The 22,653-nt window shown below is 38.0% G+C and overlaps 1 protein-coding gene across 4 annotated transcripts in view; it reads left to right on the top strand.

Moving 5' to 3' along the window:
- The window catches only part of CNOT6 (CCR4-NOT transcription complex subunit 6), a 56,611-nt gene extending 41,150 nt beyond the window's left edge, over positions 1 to 15,461 (top strand). For 3 of the 4 annotated variants that reach the window (XM_036014206.1, XM_036014207.1, XM_028527574.2), the window contains 8 exons: positions 2,730 to 2,834; positions 2,916 to 2,984; positions 3,970 to 4,127; positions 5,166 to 5,320; positions 5,922 to 6,076; positions 6,990 to 7,220; positions 8,667 to 8,869; positions 10,848 to 15,461. In XM_036014206.1, coding sequence (XP_035870099.1) covers positions 2,730 to 2,834; positions 2,916 to 2,984; positions 3,970 to 4,127; positions 5,166 to 5,320; positions 5,922 to 6,076; positions 6,990 to 7,220; positions 8,667 to 8,869; positions 10,848 to 11,060 — 1,289 coding nt within the window. In that variant the 3' untranslated portion in view covers positions 11,061 to 15,461. The remainder of the gene's footprint in view (positions 1 to 2,729; positions 2,835 to 2,915; positions 2,985 to 3,969; positions 4,128 to 5,165; positions 5,321 to 5,921; positions 6,077 to 6,989; positions 7,221 to 8,666; positions 8,870 to 10,847) is intronic. The other variant, XM_028527575.2, reaches the window with a different exon arrangement.
- The last annotated feature ends 7,192 nt before the right edge of the window (positions 15,462 to 22,653 follow it).

Below are 22,653 nucleotides of genomic sequence, written 5' to 3' on the forward strand. Positions count from 1 at the left end.
TTTTTTTTTTTTTTTTTTTTCATTTATCTCAAGCATGCTTATAATTTGTCATTGAAGCATTTTACCATGTTCACTCTGGTTTGATTGGGTTGTTCTTATGTTCTGTCATCTCAGTGTTGGAATTTTTTATCCTTTTTTCATTCGGTTTGAAATCTTCCTGGTTCTTGATATGAGTGATTTTCATTTGAAACTGGATGTAATAATGTTATGTTATTTAAGTGATCTGGTTTTGCTGACTGTCTCTAACACTGCACTGGCAGGGAAAGTGCGGGACACTATCTCCTTACTGCCAAGGGAGGTCAGAGTTCAGATTCCCCTTGAGGGTCAGCTGGATGAAGGTGGCAGTTTTGGCTTTCTGTGCGTCTCCACAGTGACTCCATGGAGGCGACCTCATTACTGCTGGGAGGACTCTCCTCGGCCTCCTCTGACATCATTCCCAGAAGGAATGTGGAGAGCCACCTCCTATGGCAGGCTGAGGTGGAAGTCAAGGCTCCGCTCGTGCTGTCTGCTGACACCACAGGATGGGGAAGAGGAGGCCCTGCTACCCAGAGGAGACAGAAGCCCCAGCTCCCTCTTTGGCCTTCTCTGGTGCTACCCCCTTGCTAGGGATGTTGGGTCCTCCTCACTTCCCCACAAGGGGTGGTTCTGAGTTCCCTGATTGTTAGCCTTTATTGACAAAGGAACTATGTTTCTTGGTGTTTAGGTGGAGCAGACCTGGTATTATCTAAAAGTTTTGTCTTGTTAGGCTGTCCTTTGGCTTTTGCTGGCATTTTTTTTCTGTACTCATTGGTATTTCAATGTTGCTAGCTTCTCGGCTCTGTGTCTGGGATATTGAGGCAAAAGTTAAACCCAGGGAATCCATCACTACGGTGTTCCTCAGGTCCTGGGTCTCTAGCTACTCCGCCGCCTCACCGCACGCCAGGCTCCTGATGTTCATTTACACCTAAGGTCCAGGGGTTTTTCTTGTGTTTAGTGAGAGGACTAGGGAAGAGTGGGGCTGCTCCATCGTTCCAGAAGTGACTTCTGTTATTCACCTCAAGGTCATGTTTCAATTTTAGAATCGTGTTGTTGTTGTTAACTTTATCCTGTCTACGTGGGCGTGCACAAGTAGATTTACAATTGTATGTGAGTTTATTCTTATATTATTATTTATTAATTATTGTATTTATATTTATTTTTGTTACAACTGTAAACCTACTTTAGTCCACCCCAGTATTTTATTTTTCCACGCAATGAAGAGCAGATTAGTTTTAAATTTAAAGGAATCCCCAAAAGCAAGCAGACATTGGGGGAAATACACTGGCTTCGATTGTATTTATTAGTCATAAATAGATGCTGGTGTTGGGGGGTGGTTTTTAATTCATAAAGATCTTAGAAGGGAGGGTCACATAGTTGTAAGTAGTCAGTGATTGCCTCTAAATATTACTAGAGAGTAGTAAAAAGATAACATTAATATAGGTCTGGTTAGAGTGGGCTGTGTACCTGCTACTGAGAAGTTTGTAGTTGACTTCATTTTTGCAAGCTCTCTTTAACAGGTGGCCCTCTTAACTCGCAGGTTGTGACTGTGCCTGCCTCACAGCACTGTGAGTACATGGAAGTTTCAGGGCTTTAGTAGCTGTCGGGGACTGTGTGCATGTGAGGAGTGGTGCCTTTGTAACTGTCTTCCTGCAGAGACGGGCTCTGCACTTGCAGGAGCAAATTTGCACCTTCCTAATTCTTAGAAACTTCTTCCCTTCTATGTGATTCAGCTGTAGAGAGGCTGCTTTGCTACCTCACGGAGAGGGCACTGCATCTTAAATAGTTCCCATGTTTGCCAGCCTCCTCTGTTCCGAGCTGGCTTTCTGTTAGGTCCTTTCCCTTGGTCTTCATTCTGCCATTTGAGTCTTGTCTTTCACAAAAGAAGATAAAATAAAAACCTTTTCTCTCTGAGCTGTGATCATTCTGATATTCTACATCCTTTTGTTGTTGTTTTTCATTTAGCATGGTTAAGATGTTCCTTCATTTCAGCTGCCTTCAATCTGTAGAATTTATTAGTCTTTGAGTTGAACTAAAGCACCATTTGTGTGGTGTGAATGGGAGCTACAGTAAACAGTGCAGTGTGGTGTTTTTTCTCATGTGTGTAAGAAGTTGTTCTGAGAGGATTGGGATTCCTACACGTCAGTCATTTCTTTTACTTTCACTTTTGGTGATTAACACCAAAACAGTTACTGGATTTATAGGTGGGTCACAGCCCTGGGTTTTTCCCCTTCTTTAGTGACTTATTCTTAAACCAAGTCTGCCCCCTCTATTCAGTAGAACTGTTTAAAGTCTAGGTGCTAGACTATATTTGTTTTTTTAGGAAGTCTTCTTGTAGCTTTGTTGTGTTCCTAAATGTAGATTCTCTGACTTTCCCTGCCGGCCATTACTCTTACTGCACCCAGTCCTTCTCTCTGCTCCTCCCCAGTCCGCTTTCGCTCACTTTGGTCACTGTGAAAGTGCTGAGGCAGGGCACTGAGGGGTCTCTCCCACATTGGCATCACCCGGCAACAATTGTCTTTGGATACTCTGTAGAATGTAGTGTAGAGCATTTTCATTTTTCACATCAAAAACAGAAAAAATAATATTTTCCCTAGTATGTTAGTAGTAACTATATACATTGTTATGAATGATCTGATGACTTTGGTATATTTTTCCATTTTGAAATATTTTAGTACTTGGTTTCATTTTACCTATTTTAAAAATATTTCCAGGAAATCCACTTACCCAGGATATATTGAACCTCTATCTGGAACCAGATGGAACAAAAAGGCTACTAAACTATTTGCTTGATAATTTGGCAGGTACTGCAAAAAGAAGTAAGTGGTCACTTGTTTAAACCATGTTTTTAGTAAGACATGTAAGAATATTGCTTAATTTTGTGTTTTATATTCAACTAGTTTCAACAGAACAGCCACCTCCAAGATCTTGGATTATGTTACAAGAACCAGACAGAACAAGGCCAACTGGTAGGTAACCTTATTTTTTTTTTACTTTTTTGCTTCATCTTTATAAACCTAACAGTATTGTTGGCATGCTTTTAGATGATGGTCAGTGTTGCAGTAGGATGCTTATAGTTGATCTGTTTGGGAGATAATAATAAAGAATTTTTGCTCTCCTAGCCTCTCAGCTATGCTGTAGAAAGTATGCTGTAAAGCAGTGCTCCTCAACCAGAGGTGACTGTATGCCCTAGGGGACATTTGGCAATATCCAGAAACATTTTGATTGTCACAACTGGGGAAGTGCTGCTGGCATTCAGAGATGCTCTGAAGCGCCCTACAGTGCACAGCACAACCGCCACAACACAGAGTTACCACCCACGATGGTGCTAGTGCCTCTGCTGAGAAACCAATCAAGTATTGATCAAATTCAGTTATAATAACTATACAAAAATCTTTTTATATTGGAAGTTTCTAAACCCTAGTAGGTTCCAAATATATTTGATACTACAGAATTGTAGGACAGCCACAACACCTTTAAGATTGAATTAATGACCTTTAATCTTCTTTTAACTTAAATTGTATGGAAATAGTCTGGGAGCTTGTGTGATAGGTATAACAAGATGTGGTCTGTGATGCCCCTACTTTTTATCCACTGAGAAAACACCTGTTTAATTTCCACATTCTATGTGGATAGTGAATGAAGTGGTGGAGTGGGCACAGAAATGAGGGGCCCTGGGCTGAGAGGCTGAGGGCTCATGATCTCAGGCTGTTAGCTTCTGAACCTTTCACATGTACCTCTAGCTGGTAACACACATTTCATAATACGTTCATGTATCTGTCCTTCCTCATTCAACTTTATTTATATCCACCATGTCTGGCATTTGGTAGTTTTTCAGAGAATATATATTGAATGAATAAAGTCAAACTTAGCATTTAAGTGAAGACTATTGAAAAGTAATTGTGTGCTTTTTTTCCTGCCAGTGTTGAATAAGTAAAGTTATCTTTCCTACAGCTTTGTTTTCTGTCATGTGCTATAATGTTCTTTGTGATAAATATGCGACCCGCCAGTTATACGGCTACTGTCCATCATGGGCACTAAATTGGGATTACAGGAAAAAGGCCATTATTCAAGAAATTTTGAGCTGCAATGCTGACATCATAAGTCTTCAGGTAAATCATCATAAAAGTATTTGTTTAAATTGCATAAATGCCCCAACATTGATTAAAGCAAGGAGCAACCTAGGAATGCATCGCATTGATGCATTTGAAGTCCTGCCTTTAGCAATTCTTTTTTTCTTTTTCTTTTTTAGAAGATTTTGTTTATTTTTAGAGAGGGGGAAGGGAGCGAGAAAGAGAGGGAAACATCCATCGATTGCCTCTCTCACACCCCCAATTGGGGGGGGGGCGGTCTGTCCCGCAGTGCAGGCATGTGCCCTGACCAGGAATGATCTGGCCACCCTTCGGTTGGCAGGCTGGGGCTCAACCCACTGAGCCATACCAGGAATTGCATACCAGGGCAGCAATTCTTAAAACAGTGGTTTTTTCTGTTTTCAGTGAATCCTGGGAGCATTCCCTGCCTGCTTTGTTCTGCAGCACTGTGTTGCCAAATTAAGCAGATGGGTTAAGCTGGGTTTTAAGCATTTACTATGAAAGCTAAGTACTCACCTTTCCCTCCCAAATGTCCCTGCACACTGTTTTTGAAGTGGGTGGCAATGTTACTGAAATTGTGACGTTGCCGAGGTATGACTTTGTTTTATTAGCAGTGATAACGCAATAATCAGGGCGAAGTGGAGAGAGCATTAAGCCTGGGTACACAGTAACTTTGGGTTCTTAGTCTATCTTATAACTTACAGGACCTCACAGTCCCTCTCTCCCTGTGGCCTGAAATTAGTATCTGTGAAGTTCCTTCTACTTCTCTGAATTCTTGTTCTATATCACCTCTAAAATATAAGGAAATGTACATGCATAAAGATGTATGTCTTTCCAGTCTTTACTCCTAAACAACAAAGATTTGACTTTGTCAGCTGGTATCTGTCAAATCGATAAGTAGGTGTTCTGATTGGTTTCAGATAAATTGAGAAGATAGTACTTCATTCTTTATTCTGCAGATCAGTATTTTGACATGATTTTAAGTTTCCACCTGTATAAAGTTAATGCATATGACTGATTCTGTCTTATGAAATAACTTTGCTGTTTACAATTTTTCAGGAGGTTGAAACAGAACAGTATTATAGTTTTTTTCTGGTAGAACTGAAAGAACGTGGCTATAATGGATTCTTTAGTCCCAAATCTAGAGCCAGGACAATGTCTGAACAAGAAAGAAAGCACGTTGATGGCTGTGCAATATTCTTCAAGACAGAAAAGTGAGTCATTTAACTTGTAAAGCAGAAAATCTTCCTTGCAAAGTGGGGACCAAGAGTATGGAAATTAGTTGGAAAGTAAGAGAATGAGGCATTGTATTAGCACTTAAGGAAACAATACTTTTGACTTAGACAATACTTGTTGTTTTGAATCATCAGAAATAATCTTGTTTTGGAGACATGTTGGAAATACTGCTATTTCTTCATGTGTTTAGTGGGATTTCACTCCAATTGTTCATTGAAACACCTTGCCTCCAGGCAAGGTGACCTTCCCTGCAGGATGGTAAAGGAATTCTTAAACCCATACTTTGGAAAAGAAAGTTTGAAAATTACAAGATGAAATATTCCAATACAAAACCTAAACAGAAGATGACTACATTAAGTTGTAAAAGTTGAAATCAAGATGTTACTTGTATCAGTAACAGACTGAGAAGAACTTTAAATGAGTGTGGGAAGTTGGTTTTAGGTATGGAGGATTTTCTATAATGTGATGTACATGCCATTATATATCTGTTAAGGAGTTTGAGAAATCTGCATTTGTCACAAAGCTAATATCCTGGTTTTCCCAATTGTGTAAACACAATTGGTGTGTGTCTTGTTTTAGATTTATTTTGGTTCAGAAACACACTGTGGAGTTTAATCAGCTGGCAATGGCGAATTCAGAAGGGTCGGAAGCCATGCTGAACAGAGTCATGACAAAGGATAACATTGGAGTCGCAGTGCTGCTGGAGCTGCGGAAGGAGTTGATTGAGATGTCATGTGAGTGACCTTTTCACTTCCTGTGAAATTGACCTCCGAAATTTAATAGGAAAAAAAAATAACTCGTATAATAATAGTGTTGTATAACACCTGAAGAAACTCAGTGAGAATGTAAATCTTTTCTAAAATACCGTATCCCATTTTCTCTACCAAAAAGCTTAAGACGAGAAATCATTGCCAAGAAAAGTATTTCAAATCGTGAAAGGCATAAAGCCAAAGGAAAAAAACCAAACACTTCTTTTGTTCCCAAGAATTTTTCACATAAAAGAAAGGTTGAAGTAATAATTTGTTAAAATAACTGCTCAGAGAGAACTCCATGCATTTTCTATAATTTCTTGACAGCAAGGATATGTAAACTAACTTCTCTTCCTGGCCTACTTGTAATCATTATTTTAAAGGTCTCAAGTTTTGGAGAAATCTACCACTTACTTCAAATGACAGAGGGTTATTTAGAGTGATCATCATGCTGAGAACTGAAATTTCTGTCACCCAGGGAACAGTTGGCACTGAGGCCGTTTAACCTGAAGGATAGAAAGATGAAAGATGTAATTTAGTGGCCATCTTAAATATAGCTAAGGAAAGGCGTGTAGATTCCATTTTGTGAGGGTCAATTTAGTACATCTAGGCTAAGATCAGAAGCTTCAAGGAGACATAGCTGTTTAAAAACAAGGTGTCCCAAATAGAATGAGCTGTCTTTGATTAAGTAATGAATACTCAGTGCTAAAAGTACACATGCTGAAGTTTAAATGTCTATTTCTCAGGTTTATTGTAGGGTAGGTTCAGTCATTGGGTGAGAAATTAAGTAAATTTTAGGGTCCTTTTTTATCCCTAAGACCCTAAGGAAATACTACTTGCTTTCATACTCTGAGAACTCATAGACAGGTTCTGTCTGTTTTCTTTTTATCTGGTGTAGCTGGAAAGCCACATCTTGGAACAGAGAAACAACTTATTCTCGTGGCTAATGCTCATATGCACTGGGACCCTGAGTACTCTGATGTGAAATTAGTTCAGACAATGATGTTTCTCTCAGAAGTGAAAAACATTATTGACAAAGCCTCACGAAGCCTCCAGTCCAGTGTATTGGGAGAATTTGGAAATATTCCACTAGTGTTGTGTGCAGATCTCAATTCTTTGCCAGACTCTGGTAAGAAAAAAATGTCATTTTTATTTTTTAGAGATTTTATTTATTTTTAGAGAGTGGGGAAGGGAGGGAGAAAAAGAACCAGTGAAACATTGATATAAGAAAGAACATTGATTGGTTACCTCTCCTACCGTCCACCTGCTCGCCACCCCCCACCAGACCAAACCCACAACCCAGGCATGTGCCTTGACCAGGAATCAAATTGACAGCCTCTTTGCTTTGCGAGATGTGATGCCCAGCCAACTGAGCGCCACTGGCCAGGGCAGAATGTTAGTTTATGTAGAATGCTTTTAGACTTGAATGTTTTTACAATGCCTTATTTCTGATAATTCCAAAGTTGGTGAAAACAAATTCAGTTTGTAGTGGCAGCCAGGAATCAGATTTAAAATTTTTTGTGTGGAGTAGTGGTTACATTTTGAAAATGAAAAGGTGTCATGAAAACCTCAGGGGGAAGGACGTTAATCATCTTTGAATAACAATGCATAGATAATAACAAAAGAGAACATAAAATTAGATTTCATTATGTTCACAGTATATAGGGGTTGGCAAAAGTAGGTTTACATTTGTTCATATGGAAAGTCATATAATTAATAAATTGTACAAGAATAAACTCTGCCATGTATTCACACTGTAAACTTACTTTTGCCCACCCCTGTATATGCATGTGATCTAGACTGCAGGGGCTTTGAGATAGCTTCTTTGGTATTCCAACATGTGCTATCCAGTTTAAATTTAACCATATATTACAAAATTTTGAATTTGGGAGGTCTTCATTAGAAAAATCCACCTCAGGTAGAAATTGAAATTCTTCATTTATACAGATCAGGCAAGTGATTAAAAAAAAAGTTTTGTTTTTTTTTTAATCACAAAGTAGAAGAATACAGAAAGCTTTATTCTTGAATATTTTTCCATGGATGGTTGTGTTTAGGAAATTGGGAAAAATAGTGTTCAGGGATGGTGAACTTGCTCTGTTACCAACTGACATTCTCTTCTGTAGTTGCCTTTATATAATGGGACAATGAATACTAATCTTGGTGTATTATACCAAGCAAATAATTTAGCATAAGTAGAAATCTACATATTAAGATGTTGATTGTGGTATTAACTCTTTTTAAAAAGTAGAAGCAGCCTGCGTTTTGTTTTTGTTTTTGTTTTGTTTTGTTTTTAAGAAAATGAGAAACTAGTTTAACAAATGTTATACACCAGCCCTGCCTGTGGTATTGTGAAACCATTTTAAAAAGGTAATTGAGAGCACATATAAGTTCATGTGAAATAGTAAAGCAAAACATAAGATACTCAGTATACTGTTATGAAACCCGTGTAAAATGGATTTAGACAAGTCTGGCAAATGTATAAAACCATTTTAAAAAGTAGGAGTATTTTATGCATAGTTATGTTTTGTATGGTGTTATACTTGACAATCGAAGAGTCCATTTATTTTCATTCTAGGTGTTGTAGAATATTTGAGCACTGGTGGAGTAGAAACAAATCATAAGGACTTTAAGGAACTGAGATATAATGAAAGTCTTACAAACTTCAGCTGTAATGGGAAAAATGGGACAACCAATGGAAGGATCACTCATGGTTTCAAGTTAAAGAGTGCCTATGAGAGTGGCCTGATGCCTTACACAAACTACACGTTTGATTTCAAGGTGAGCTTTTTGACATCGATGAACTTTTAAACCTCCATTTTTTTTTAAGGAGAGTTTTGCTCCTTTGTCATGTCTTTAAAATGTGAGTGTGTGTTCACAGTAGGCCATATTGAGTTAGTATATGTTAGAATCCTTTCCAGGGTAAGAAATCAGATGAAGTAATTATAGTAAGTCCTGAGTTAACTGTCTCACCTTTTGGGGGCAATTGTGTTTCTCATAGACTCAGTACTGATGGCTGGGTTGGCAGTGCCACCGCACAGCAGGTCCCAGAGAATGTTGGTTCTCTCAACATCATTTCATTACAGTGTTGATGAGATGCCACGGGAGCTTAACTGTTGTTTGTATCAACTAGCCTGTATTAAAACTGTTTTCATTATGTGTTGTTCTGCTTCAAGTCACAGAACCTATCAAGCTGTTAAGTACGGACTTAACTGTATCTAAGTTGGTGTCAGTTTGGGTGATGTGTTCAGTCTGTAATGTTAATTTAACTGGAACCTACTCCTTGAGTGAGGACATTTGGTTTATTGGCTGTTTTTAAGTTGCTAGAATATATTTATAGACCTTCTTACAGTTAACAGCCTATAGTGTGAGCCTTTCATTAGTGAGTCTTCTCATTTTTGCTATCAGTGGTTGTTTAGGGCTTATGTTCAATTGTCCTTTTTAGCCACTTTGGCATTTCTACTTTCTTCAATCCTACTTTTTCCACCTCTACCCTGCTGGAACCAGAATTGTTCAGGTTAGATTGTCTACTAGACTGCAGATAACTGGTGTTGACTGGTTCTTAATTTTGGAGGAGAGAGCTTTTTAGACTCTAAAGATTTTTGAAAATTGATGGTTTTTTAATTTGCCTTTGGGGGATTCCCAGTACTCTAATGATTGAATCCTGGGAACAGATGAGTGTGTCAAGTTGAAGAGAGGCTGGAGTGGACCTGGGAAAACTGACGTGTAAATGACAATAACCAAAGAGGACCAAAACCAGGACTGTAGGAATTTAACTGCCAAAGAAATAAGTCCTTTATTGGAAAGACGAGTGAGGAGTAAGTTTCAGGAAGATGTGGGTGAGAGAGATTTTCCTGGAGAGCTGGGCGGAAAGACTAGCATGCAGGAGTTGAAAAATTACTGATGAGATAGTAACAACCAATTCGGAGGTTCTTAAAGAGGTAAGGGCGATAACCAGAACATGGGAGAAATTGGGGATTTTTCTTCTCTTTTTCCTGTTTGTGGTGTAGAGATAGAAAGGGGACATTTGAATGTGCTTACATACTTTTGGCCAAGAACATATATAGTGGAGAGGTGAGTTACGGGAAGGACAGGGCAAACCAAGAGGTGCTGGGCTGTGTGTGCCAGGTGCTACTGAGGACACGCAGGACAGGGACAGCCCAGACTCAGCCACATAAATGAAATGTGTAGTGGGGTGCACGTGGGCAAGGGAAGAGAATTGGTGGTGGTAGGAGGTATTAAGTGGATGACAAAGGTCTTTGGAAAATGATTGACACTTGAAGGTTGAGAAGGAATTAACCAGGTGACAAATAGAAGAAGTGTTTGAGGCAAGGGTGAAGCATGTGTGAAAGCCCTGGGCAGGAAGGAGACTGGCACGTGTGAAGGATGTGCCCCCAGTTCCTAACCCCCACCCCACCCTCACCCCCCAGAAGTGGTAGTGAGGAAGGGAAAGTGGCATCAATTAAGTGAGCAAACAGAAGCATAGGCCATATCATGAAAAATCCTTTAGGTCCCATTAAAAATTCTGGAAGGATCCAGATAGGAGGAAGAATGCATGAGTGCCATGCCTAAACTGTCTGCCTGCATTCTGTGGGATTGGATGTTTGGGGGACCATTTGTGTTAGGTAGTGTACTGTTCCTACACACTGCTGAGTTTCTTTGTTTACTAAACATGACTGTAAGGGTATGTTTTGAGAGCCTTCAGTATTTCGGACTTGTCTTATGTGGAATCTTGTCTTTTATTTCCTTCTGATTTCAGGGTATAATTGACTACATCTTCTATTCTAAGCCTCAGCTGAACACACTAGGCATCCTGGGACCTCTGGACCACCATTGGCTAGTTGAGAACAACATCAGCGGCTGCCCTCACCCACTCATACCCTCCGACCACTTCTCACTTTTTGCACAACTGGAGCTCTTACTGCCTTTCCTGCCCCAAGTTAACGGCATTCACCTTCCCAGCAGGAGGTAGTCAAGTACCTTCAGCAGATGACCTCAATTTCACTTGTAAACTTATAAAAAAAATCTGAATACAGGGGAGTGAGGTATGGCCACTAGGGATTTTTTTTTCTTGATGATGATTTGAGTTCTCAGTCTGATTATTCCATAAGGATGTAGTTAGAAAGCCAGGTGCTAGCAGTGGACAAATTCTGAGCCCAGTATGCTTTATATACTGTTAGACAGGGATCGGTGTGTTCGCACCTGTCTTTAATTTGTTACAAGTAATTTTCCTGTTTCTTCTATCCAAAATAATATTTTCATGCCTTGAAATAGGAAAATGTTTGAACAGCATATTCTCTTTGCACAGAAATCTGTAGCACTGCTTTTTTGAGGCCAGTAATAACATCCAGAGACCAATTGTTCCATACTTTACTCCCTCCTTTTTCAGACATGTTTGTAAAATACAGAATTTGAATTTAGCCTTTATGATTGTATATGATCCACAGAAGACCTGATTTATGAAATTTTGTACTAAAAATCAGATTTGGAAATGATTGTATTGTACTAAGGCTAAGGTGTGTTTTTTTGTTTGTTTGTTTCTGTTTTTTGTTTTTTACCTGTTTCATGTATTTTAAAGGCCAGCTTGTAAAAGAAGTTGCAACAGACTTTCTCTGCTGATGATTTGCACTGTTAGGGTTTTCTTGGCCCTTTTGTACTACTTTGTTTTTAAATGGAGAACATTGATTGCTTTTTAAACCTGTTTAAAGCTTAGGACATTTTTTCAGACCAGAGGTAACCTTATTTGTGAATTCCTGGGTTTTTACAAAAACTATCTACCAGGACAGATAAGCTGAGCAGTGATGATCTGTAGGCATTTATGGACTGAATGTAATGGTTGATATTTGTACATTCTGATATTTTTAAACTTTTAACTTTTTTAAGTTAAAAAATTACAGCTGCTTAGGTACAGCTTTTTAACTGCTTTTTGAGACACCTCCTGTCTATCTCCACCGTGCCTGCCTGAATTGTCCTCACCAAACACTGCCTGTGCACGCAGAGAAAATCTGTGCGTCCTCTTTTACAGTTTTTAAATACTGTTGAACATTTGTGAGAATTTTATGAAAATGCTTTTGTATGAGCTGTGACTTTCTTCCCATTGAGAAGCATCGAATATCACATTTTGGGACATGTTTGCAGGGTGAGTCCCTGGGTTTGTGCTCCCCAGACCCACACGTTGTGTCTCGGTGTCACTGCACCGTGCCGTCCCCGGAACACCGCTATCATGTGAATTCTCCTGGTCATCCTTGTAGTCCCTTGGTCTCCATGTTTCATTTTTTTAATCATTCCTCTTTTTTTTCTTAACTAATTTTCCGTTTATGAAGCAGTATAAATGAGATGTTTTTTTCAAAACAGGTCCTTAAGACAGTTCTTCAGATCAGTTTTTAAGTGACTAAGTCATTTTAATATGTCAACCAAGATGAAAGTTACATTGTACCCTGTGTGTTTTGCCCATAGTGCCATTAATAGATTAGAGATTGAAGCCAGCTCTAATTTTGCAAAATTAACTTGTATATATTCTCGTCACATTCATTTATTTTTGTCTCAAAAATCAAATGAATTCAGAGAGAAGTTGTTCCACCTGCTTTTGTTTCAGCTGCAGGCAAGGGAGCAGCAAAAGGACACCACGTGAACATTAGGGAAAACTGTAGAGTTAATTAACAATTTTTACAAGAGAATGAGTCATTTCGGATAATGACTTAAAATTTTATGAAAAAATTTTCAGCACTTAAATGTGCTTATTCTGTTTTTAAGAGAAAATAAAATTTACATACTGTTTAAATAAATGAATTTTTTTTTTCTTTAAAAAAATTCTCCTAAAACTGTTGATCTTGAATCTTTGGGACCTGGTTTCTTCTTTAAGGTTTTTTTAAAGATTTTGTTGTGATGGATTTTTTTTTTTTTTTTTTTGCTTTTTGTTTAAGTTGTGCTGACACCAAACATGTCCAGTTTATAATCAGTACATTGAATAGTTGGTATTATTGATATAAAACCAATGCATAACTTTTTATGGGTTTTTTGTTTTATTTTTTTATAAAGTGTGAATAAAGGTGTGTTTACTCATTTTTCCTAAACACTGTGTTGTAATGTGCATCATGACAATGTCCAGCAAGGGCGAGCTGGAGCTGGAGCTGGTTGGACTGAGAAGACAAAGGAGACTGCTTTTCCTCTGATCTGCATTATGTAATAACAGGTCCAGAGAGCTTTATGGAAGGGGTGGGAGCGGCACTTACTCATTTTGTATTTGTTCGCGGAGGATGTATTCTTTTCATAGATGCTGGAACTAGAGTGCACTTGTTAGATGCTAAAGGTTTGAGCTTTACGGAAAATGTTTTCATCTGTATTTGTTAATTGTCTTCAATATATTCGAATTGGGGGGCAGGATGGTAAGATACAATGGCCTGTTATGTCTTGAAAATGTTTGTTCTTGCCTCTTCTGGGCGTACTGCATTGTGTGGGTCAGTTTGAGCAGCTTCTCCACCTTACTGAGATAGTGATAAATTGAACCAAGAGTGTGGATTTACAACTATAACCTTCAAAAGAGAAAGAAATATTTTGGATCTGTAGGGAATAAACAGTAACACCAAAATAGATTGTGATACTTTTGTTAAGCAGAGTTTTGTGTTTTAAATACTTCTGTGTCCTGAATAATTTCCAATAATCCATACTCCCTGAAATGCAATGAAAAACTAGTATGTTGTCACAGTATAGATTTTTTTCAAAGATTCTGTAACAAATACATTTAATGTGGTATTGCCATACTGTAATTTCATTGTTCTTGCTGGATAAATCCATCTTATGAATGTTTTACAGAAAACTTGGGCTGTGTTTTCTGTTTTAATGATCAGAAATTTGGAGGCACTCAGTTCCTTGCTGTAAATCTCTTGAAGTACAGTTTACCCTGTTAGTGGTAATTATTTATACTTTGAGAATTTAAATTATGTTCATAAAAATTAATTTGTGGCATAATTTAAACTAAAGATGTAGATATAGAATGTTGGTTGCAACTTGAATCATCCTAGAAGATAGGCAAGGAACATCTCCAAGAAATGTGTGTTTTTATTTTTACCTGATTTGGTGACAGCCAGGAAAACTTATTTTGAGTTAGCACTTTGAAACCTGAGAACATTAATAATAGGGTGAATGCACTTCTAAATGTTGAAATTAAAATTTCAAAGCTCTTCTAATATGCAGGTTTTCACTAATAAATTTCAGTTTTAGTATTCCATTTTTTACTATTTAAACTCATGGGATTTGTTTCCATGGTGATTTTTAAGGTTTGGGGGTCATGTCATATGAGGACAAAGCCACCCAAGGCAAAGCAGTCACAGCAGCTTGTTCTTTCAGCGAACCGGTCAGTGCCCAGAACAAACGCTACAGATGATTCACAGAACACCTTTAGCAAGCGTTTCTCCCCCACTCCTAAACAGTATTTCAGGATGTTCGCTTTTCCTCTTCTCGTTGGTTACATAAGTTTTAATAACCAGTGTGTTGAAGTAGTATCTAAAATAGAGTATCTAGTTTTTATTCACAGTACATTATGTTGTGTAATGCACTGGACTAACTTTTGTTTACCATTCATGTAACAAAACCCAGCACATTATCTGCACTAAAGCTCAAAGAATGTCGCATTTGCCCAGGCAGCTCTTTGGTAAGGGTGATGGGAAACCGAGTATGTACCTATGGACCAGAGGTGACAAGGGCTTTTACTGTTCTTTTCAGCAGAACCTTCTTGGTCAAATTGTAACTAGCTAGTATTATATTTATATACAGGGTCTCTTTTCTTTACCGATGTATTTTCCTACTCATAGCCGACCAATAAATTCAGTATCTGTTTCAAATATTTTAAGTGTAATTTGTATAGCTGTAGTACTGAGGTTTGAGAAAAATGTTAATCAGCAGACCACATACTTAAAATGCTGTCATCTGGGACAGGGTTACAACTCACCCTTTGAAAGGGAAGAGTGATTTGGGTCAGGCCATAATATTGTAGAAATGGTATAAACGTAAAGATTTCCTTAATGGCTGTGTTATTCTGTGTTAGCATCTATATCTTTGCCAAAGTTCAGCTTTATATTTAGGCAACTGATGGTCCTTCTGCATTTAGGATTGTTGTTGTTACCATATACCTCATAATGAGCTCGTAAGTCTTCCATCTTTTGGAAGGAGGTTGACATTTTAAATAAATGCTTTTAAATATAGTAGCGAACATTGTGTTGGTGGGATTATACTAATTAAATGTTTTACTTGTTACATGTATGTTTTGTTGTATATAAACTTTTAAAATATGTGACTTCCCAACTCTTCAGGATATTATCTCCATTTGCTTTATAGAAACTACCTTCTATAACAAATAAATGTAAATTTTTATGTAGAGGCTGGAAAACTTATTTCAAATCAGAAGACAATTTAGATAAAATTAATGTTTGCTGACATGTCCAGTTTTTAAAGTAGTCATTTTCTACCTGTATCTTAATATATAATTTTACCTCTATAACAGAAGTCTTGCTCCACCATATAACTGTCAAAAAATACATTTAAAATTAATGAAGTATCTCTATATTACTTTATAAATTCCTAGTTAATGTTCTTTAGAGGAACAAATACCTAAGGAAACATTAACTGGAATATATTTAGAATAAAGTTTTCAGATTTTAGGTAACGATGTTATATATACTGAGAATTCTCTTTTTGGAGTAGTAATTAGGTATTAAAATCTAGAATGATTTTTAAAATAATTCACAAATACTGTAAAGACCATTTTAGTATATCCAAGTTATATATTAGAAGAATCTAGAATTTCACAAGAATTTGAGGAATATTCATGTAAGTTAACTTCCTCCACGTAATAAAATACAACGTGTTCTACATAGATTTTTCCCCAGATGAGTCTAACCAACTAGTCTAAAGCTAGGAATTGGGAAAACTGCTGGATTGCAAGGTACCTTGAAGACCAGTTTCTACGATTTCCTTAGCAACCTTTACATTTTTTGATCAAATGAGTAAGGAGATACCAGTTTTATCATTTTCTTTGAACTGCAAACCTTAAAGTCATTCTAATCTTCTTGAAAGCACTTGAAATTATTCTGGGCCTGCCACAAGGACCATGGCGCGCAGCCTCGAGCCCCCTCACCCCAATCACCCCACCCCACCCCTGGTGCCTGAGCCCTCCAACGCGGGGAGAGTGGCCTACAGGTCCATAGGCTGCCTCCTTAGCTGGTGGCTTCTCCCCACCAGCCTGCGGCCCTGCTGACTGCTCTGTCTCCCCTTCAGAGCAGTCTTGCTGCTGGTGCTCTTTGTATCCAAAGTTGACCCGACTCTTGAAAGCTGGGCCCGTGAAATACACTGAAAATAGATACAGTGGTGTGACCGAAGCCAGATTAAGGAAATCTGCAAAACTCAGAACTTGCTTCCTGTTCAATATTCACACTGGTGCAGCTGGCCCACTCTCCGGCAGTGGTGCAAGAAAGGGATATACGAAACGTGTGCCCCTGTGTATGCCGTGGTCTTCTGGTGGAGAGTCACCGGAGTGGCCAGAGCACAGTGGGCGGTACCTTTAAACCCTGAACCATTTGCTGCATCCTATGGGGGGCGGTAAAGAGCCACACTGAGTTTGAAATGTAAGTAGCATCACTAGCCATGCCTTTTAGAAAAGTCCCTGTCTGTAGCAGCACTGCAGAGGATAAATTAAAAGAATAAGACTGGCTAGCTGGATTCTGGCATGTTTCCGTTGAGAGAAGATAAGCTGAGGACAGCTTGCAGGGCAGTAAGTAGAAAGGAAGGGAATTTTAAATGTTTAGGAAATAGAAGCAGTAGGGACTTCAATTCCTGCCTCACGCCCTGGTGTGAGAAAAGACAGGAATGTGAGCGCACTATCAGGCAGACTGGCTGAACATTTCATGTCCCTACCAGTAAGGCTTTCGTTTTTCCTTTGCTGAGCTGACAAAAACATGAGGTCGAAGGATTTTGTTTCTCGGGGTACATTTTAACTATTTCCCTTTTTTTCCATTCAGATTTTAGTCTACAAAACATGCAATATACCTCTACTAAACAGTTGAGTAAATCCAGAAAACAAAGTATTTGATGCTAATTTAATTTTTTAGCCTGTCTCCTGTATACTCTTTTATATTCTTGAAAATGATTTAAGTGCATAAAGACTGCCCTTCAGAGGTTACTAGGTGAGACTAGGCATTACAAGGTACTTGTTAATAAAACAACACACAACAAATGGGAAAGGCCCAAGAATTCCAGAACCAGTTAAGTTCCCCTTGTGCAACAGATTAGACTGATGTTCAATGTGGTAGCTTTTTGCCACAAGTGGATTTGGAGCACTTGAAATACGGCTAATGGGACTGGGACTGTGGAATGTGTTTCTGTTACATGAAACATTATTTTGATAAGGCCATATTTTGCTTTACCTGTTGCATTGTGGAACTAGTGTGTTGCTTGTTTGTATTCCACATAAACGTCACCAGTTGGTGTCAGATATTTGATTCCACTCTAACAATGTCTTACTTACCGAAGTAACATTATAATGTGCTAGTTGAATATTTTGTGCAAGCAGCATCGGTTAACCATACCTATGTAAGATATGTATGGACAAATAATTGAATTGAAAGTCAGTTCTGATGCAGAACTGCGATAGTACCACAACTGGAAAAGACTGGAATTTGGTGTATTACAAATTTCATGGGGAGTGACCACTGCAATTTGTTGCACCAGAGCAAAAGAGAAAAATGAATGTTTCCTCAAAAGAGAATAGATGAAATTAATTACCTGAAATGTCCAACAAAGCTTTTAAACAATTTATAACAGGATATGAGCTTGTATATTTGGCTTGTATTCTTGTACAGAAAAAATTTAATGGAGATGCTTTTCTTAAGTATTATGGGAATTTTGTTAGAAAATTAAAAGGAAAAGACTAAATTTCTTCAGTTAAGCTAGCAGTTGAAAGTACTTGTTAGGTTTAGGTGAGCTAAAAGTCACTGTGATATAAAAGGCACTGTCCAGTTGGTACTTGGTATATATTTTGTCTTAAAGGACTTCCACTTCCAAGTTTATAAAGAAATGTGAGTTCTGACCCTAAAGTAATTTAACAAGAGACAGGTGGCAAACAGAAGGCCCGCGAGCCAAATCCAGCCCTCTACCTTGTTTTATCCAGCCCTTCGCCTTGTTTCTACCTGGCAGCAGCTCGGAGCTCTCGCTTAACTGTTGGGTAGTAGTCACATTTATACAGTCCTAAAATTACATTCAACCCTTTGAAGGTGACCGTGAGGCTGATGTGGCCCCGGTGAAAATGTGTTTGACACCCCTGGCTTAAGTATTTTGCATACTTCACATCTGCCAAAGAGTTTCTGCTCAATATGGAAAAAAGTCATCTCACTAGGGATAGTGCTCTGGCCATGCTAGGTAAAAAAGCCTGAGTGACTGGGGTGTTTAATGGGGACTGCACCCCGTACATACCCCCACCCTTTTTTAAAAACCTTATGATACTTACTGAAAATAGTTGCACTCAATTTTCTGGAACAGACTGTGAAAAGTGTCACAGTTGTTAACATTGTTCAGTGTGTGTAGGTTTACATCAAGGACTAGCACCAGTTTGTGGAAACTGCTCAGAGGAATAGAAATGAAAGACAAGTGGAATGATTTTGTGCTTTGCACTAACGTTCCCTGGTTGAAGTATGAAGGAATTTTAACCATGGCTTACTGTTCTGTCAATGTAAAAAACATCCAAACCTGTAGAGAATTTTTTATGTTTATTTGAGCCAAGCTGATGGCAGTTGCCAGGAAGCAAAATCTCCATGGATTGAGAAACTACTCCCAAGAATAGCAGTTTTGCTGCTTGTTTTATCCATTAGAATCAAAGGAAGAAATCTAAGGTTGGGTTAATGACACCCATTGGTAGGTTAAGGAGGCAGGAGAGAGCCAAACGGGGAACTTTCAAGAACTGGGTAAAAGGTAAAAAGGCGAAACACATACATGTGTGGGTACAGGGTAGTTACATTTACAGCACATGGTGATAATATGCAGGGAGCAGATTGCAATGAGGGGTCTGAAAAGGGTTAGGGTTAGTTATCCTCGATGCAAAATGACAATAGGCTACTTCAGGTGAGGACTAACCTTTGTCAAGGAAGCTGCAGGCTGAGGACATGACTGCCACATGCTTTTAGACATTCTTACGTGCAGGCCATCCTGTGTGGTTACTTCTGGTGTCTGAATTTATAAGGTCACCGTACAGGCCTCTCCTGAGCTTTATAGGTTTAGTATGTGGCCCTATTTTTGTTCACAATTCCAATTTAAGATTATCTTGAAACAAAAGGAATGCTTATCAAGTACCAGTAATCAAAAGCAAAACTTGTCAGTGGGATAACACATTTTCTCACTGCTATCACACTGCATAGGAGCTAAAATTAAAGCTCCAAAGAATGGAAATACTAACTTGTCACTTTCACAGACAGAAGAATTTTATGTTAAAACTTCATCATAAATACTGACACATTTTCTAACACAGATTTTAACTTACAACATTTTGTAAATTGACTGCAAAGTGTACAAGAAAGGTCTGAAGAACACTTGGTAAGTTTAGAGTTGCTTTTCAAATTATGTAAGTGCCCCTTGGAATCTGATGTTAATCTAGAGTTGACAGAATCAGTACTTGGATAGGCAAGTTCTTAATTTGGAGAAAAATTGGTAAGTTTTTGTTATAAAATTAAATAGATTTATCTGAACAAGAGAAAAGTTTCCTTGATATGGATCCAAAAGAGATTTTAATGATTTTTGAGGATTTAATTCCATTATGGAAAAACTTGAGCACATTTGGTGCAATTAAGGTATATGAATCTACTTTTTCAATTATATTTTATTAAACTGAGTGTAAAATTTATAAAAAAATTAGAATGTTACACTAGAGCCCTGGCTGGTGTGGCTCAGTGAATTGAGCGATAGCCCGAGAACCAAAGAGTTGCTGGTTCGTTTCCCAGTCAGGGCACATGCCTGGGCTGTGGGCCAGGTCCCTGGTAGGGGGCGTGTGAAAACCAGCTACACATTGATGTTTCTGTCCCTCTCTTTCTCCTTCCATTTCTCTCTCTCTCTAAATAAAATCTTTTTAAAAAATGTTACATTAGAAACTACTAATGTAAAGAATAGTAGTAAAGGAGGAATAGAGAAACGAAAGACATGACGTTCAAGAAAGTAAAATGGCAGACATAAATCCAATAACATTAAATGTGAGCAGATTAACAGTCCAGCAAAAGACCAGAACGAATAAAAAGCAGTCCAACTACGTGCTTTGTACAGAAGATGTAGATTCAAAGGTACAAGTAGGTTGATAGTAAAAGGATGGAGGAAGCTTTCATGCAAACTTACAAAGTTTGAATAACTATACTAATAGACAAAATAGACTTGAAAACAAAAAATGGCGCCCTTCGATAGCTCAGCTGGTAGAGCGGAGGACTGTAGGCCACGTGAAAACAAAAAATGTTACTAGAGTTAAATGGGACATTTTATAATAATAGCCAACGCTAAACAATGATAAGCAACTCTCAGCGTCATGAGGTAGAAACTGACATAGTGAAAGGAAGAAGTGGACAATGGGAGATTTCAACAGCCCATTGTCAATTGATAGGACAGCTAGGCAAAAGATCAAGGAAATAGACTTGAACAACACTATAGACCAACTAGACCTACCAGACTTAGAAAACACTGCCTTAACAGCAGAGTACGCGTTCTTCTCAAGTGTATGTGGAATGTGTCCCGGGAGATTATGAGTTGTGCCATAAGAGAAGCCTCAACAGATTTAAAAGAATTGAAATTGTTCAAAGAATATTCTCCAATTATAAGGAAGTAAAAATAGAAGGGAAGTTGGAAATACATGGAAATCATACTATATACTCCTAAATAGCCAGTGTATGAAAGGGAAATTAGGAGATACTTTGAAATAAGTGAAGACACAACATACCAGAACTTACGAGATGCAGTGAAAGCAGTGCTTAAAAGGACATTTATAGCTATAAATACCTCCATTAAATAATATCTCCAAGCAATATCCTAACTTGAAGACACTGGAAAATAAAGCACAAAGTAAACACAAGCGGAAGAAGGAAAACTAAGGATTAGTTAGAGCATAAAATAATAGAGAAATCAACAACATCTTTGGAAAGACAGGCAAAAGTGATGAGCCTTTCTATGGAACAACAACAAAAAAGAGTTTACTAAAATCAGGAGTGAAAGTGGAACATTATCAACCTTCCAAAATAAGAGTTATGGAATACTATGGGCAACTTGTATGCCAGTGAATTAGATTATACTGATGAAATAGACAAATTTCTAGAAAGAAACTACCAAAACTGACTCAAGTAGAAATAGAAAATCTGAACAAATTTATGAGACTGAATTAGGAATGAAAAATACATGGAAAGAAAATTGTAGACCCAAATGGCTTCATTGGTGAGTTCTACCAAATCCATAAATAAATATCAATTCCTCACAAACTCCCCTAAACTTTAGAAGAGGAAACACTTCTTAACTCTATGAGGCCAATATTACCCTGCTATCTTAACCAAAGATATCACAAGGAAAGAAAACTACATACTAAGAATCATGTATGGATATGGATGCAAAATCCTCAACACAATACTAGCAAAACTGAATCCAGCAATTTGTAAAAAAGGATTGTACGCCATGACCAAGTGAGGTTTGTCCCAGGATCCAAAGCTGGCACAGTATTGCCACTTAATGTCTGTAGCACCACATACTGTAGCAACAGGAAAAAGGACAAAATGACAAGATCAGCTCATTAGACACAGAAAAGGTATTTGACAAAAGTCTGCAATCCTTCACTTAAAAATAACAAAAATGCCAAGCTAGGAATGCAAGAACTTCTTTAACCTGATAAAGGCCATATACAAAGAACCCACAGCTAACATCCTACTTAGTGGCGAAAGACGGAAGGATTTGCCTGAAGATGAGAAAAGAGACAACATGGCCACTTGCCACTTCTACTCAATACTGTACCGGGAGTCTAGCCAGGGAAATTAGGCCAAAAAGGGAAATAAAAGGTATCCAGCTTGGAAAAGAAGAAGTAAAACTATTTGCAGATGACATGACCTTGTACCTAGAAAATTCTAGGTAATCCATTCACCAGAAAACGTATTAGAACTAATAAGTGAGTTCAGCAAGTTTAGAGGATATGAGGTCAATACATAGAAATCAATCATTTACTAGCAATGAACAGACCAGAAAAAAAATTAAGAAAAATAATTTTATTTGCAATAACAGAGTAAGTACTTGGAAATAAATTTAATAAACAAAAACAAAACTTGTACCCTGAGAAGAATAGGACATTGAAAGAAGATGTAAATTAATGGAAAGACAGTTCATGTTCACGGACTGAAATGCTTGATACTATTGAGACGGTGACACTGCCCAAATTAATCTACAGGTTCAATGCAATACCTCTCAGAAGCCCTGCTGGTCAGTCTGCTGTTTGTGGTAGAAATTGACAAACTGATGTTAAAATTCATGTGGAAATTCAAAGCCCCTCCCCCAAATAGACAAATTTTGAAAAC

This window comes from Phyllostomus discolor, chromosome 13 (assembly GCF_004126475.2).
Source record: "Phyllostomus discolor isolate MPI-MPIP mPhyDis1 chromosome 13, mPhyDis1.pri.v3, whole genome shotgun sequence".
Classification (NCBI taxonomy): Eukaryota; Metazoa; Chordata; class Mammalia; order Chiroptera; family Phyllostomidae; genus Phyllostomus; species Phyllostomus discolor.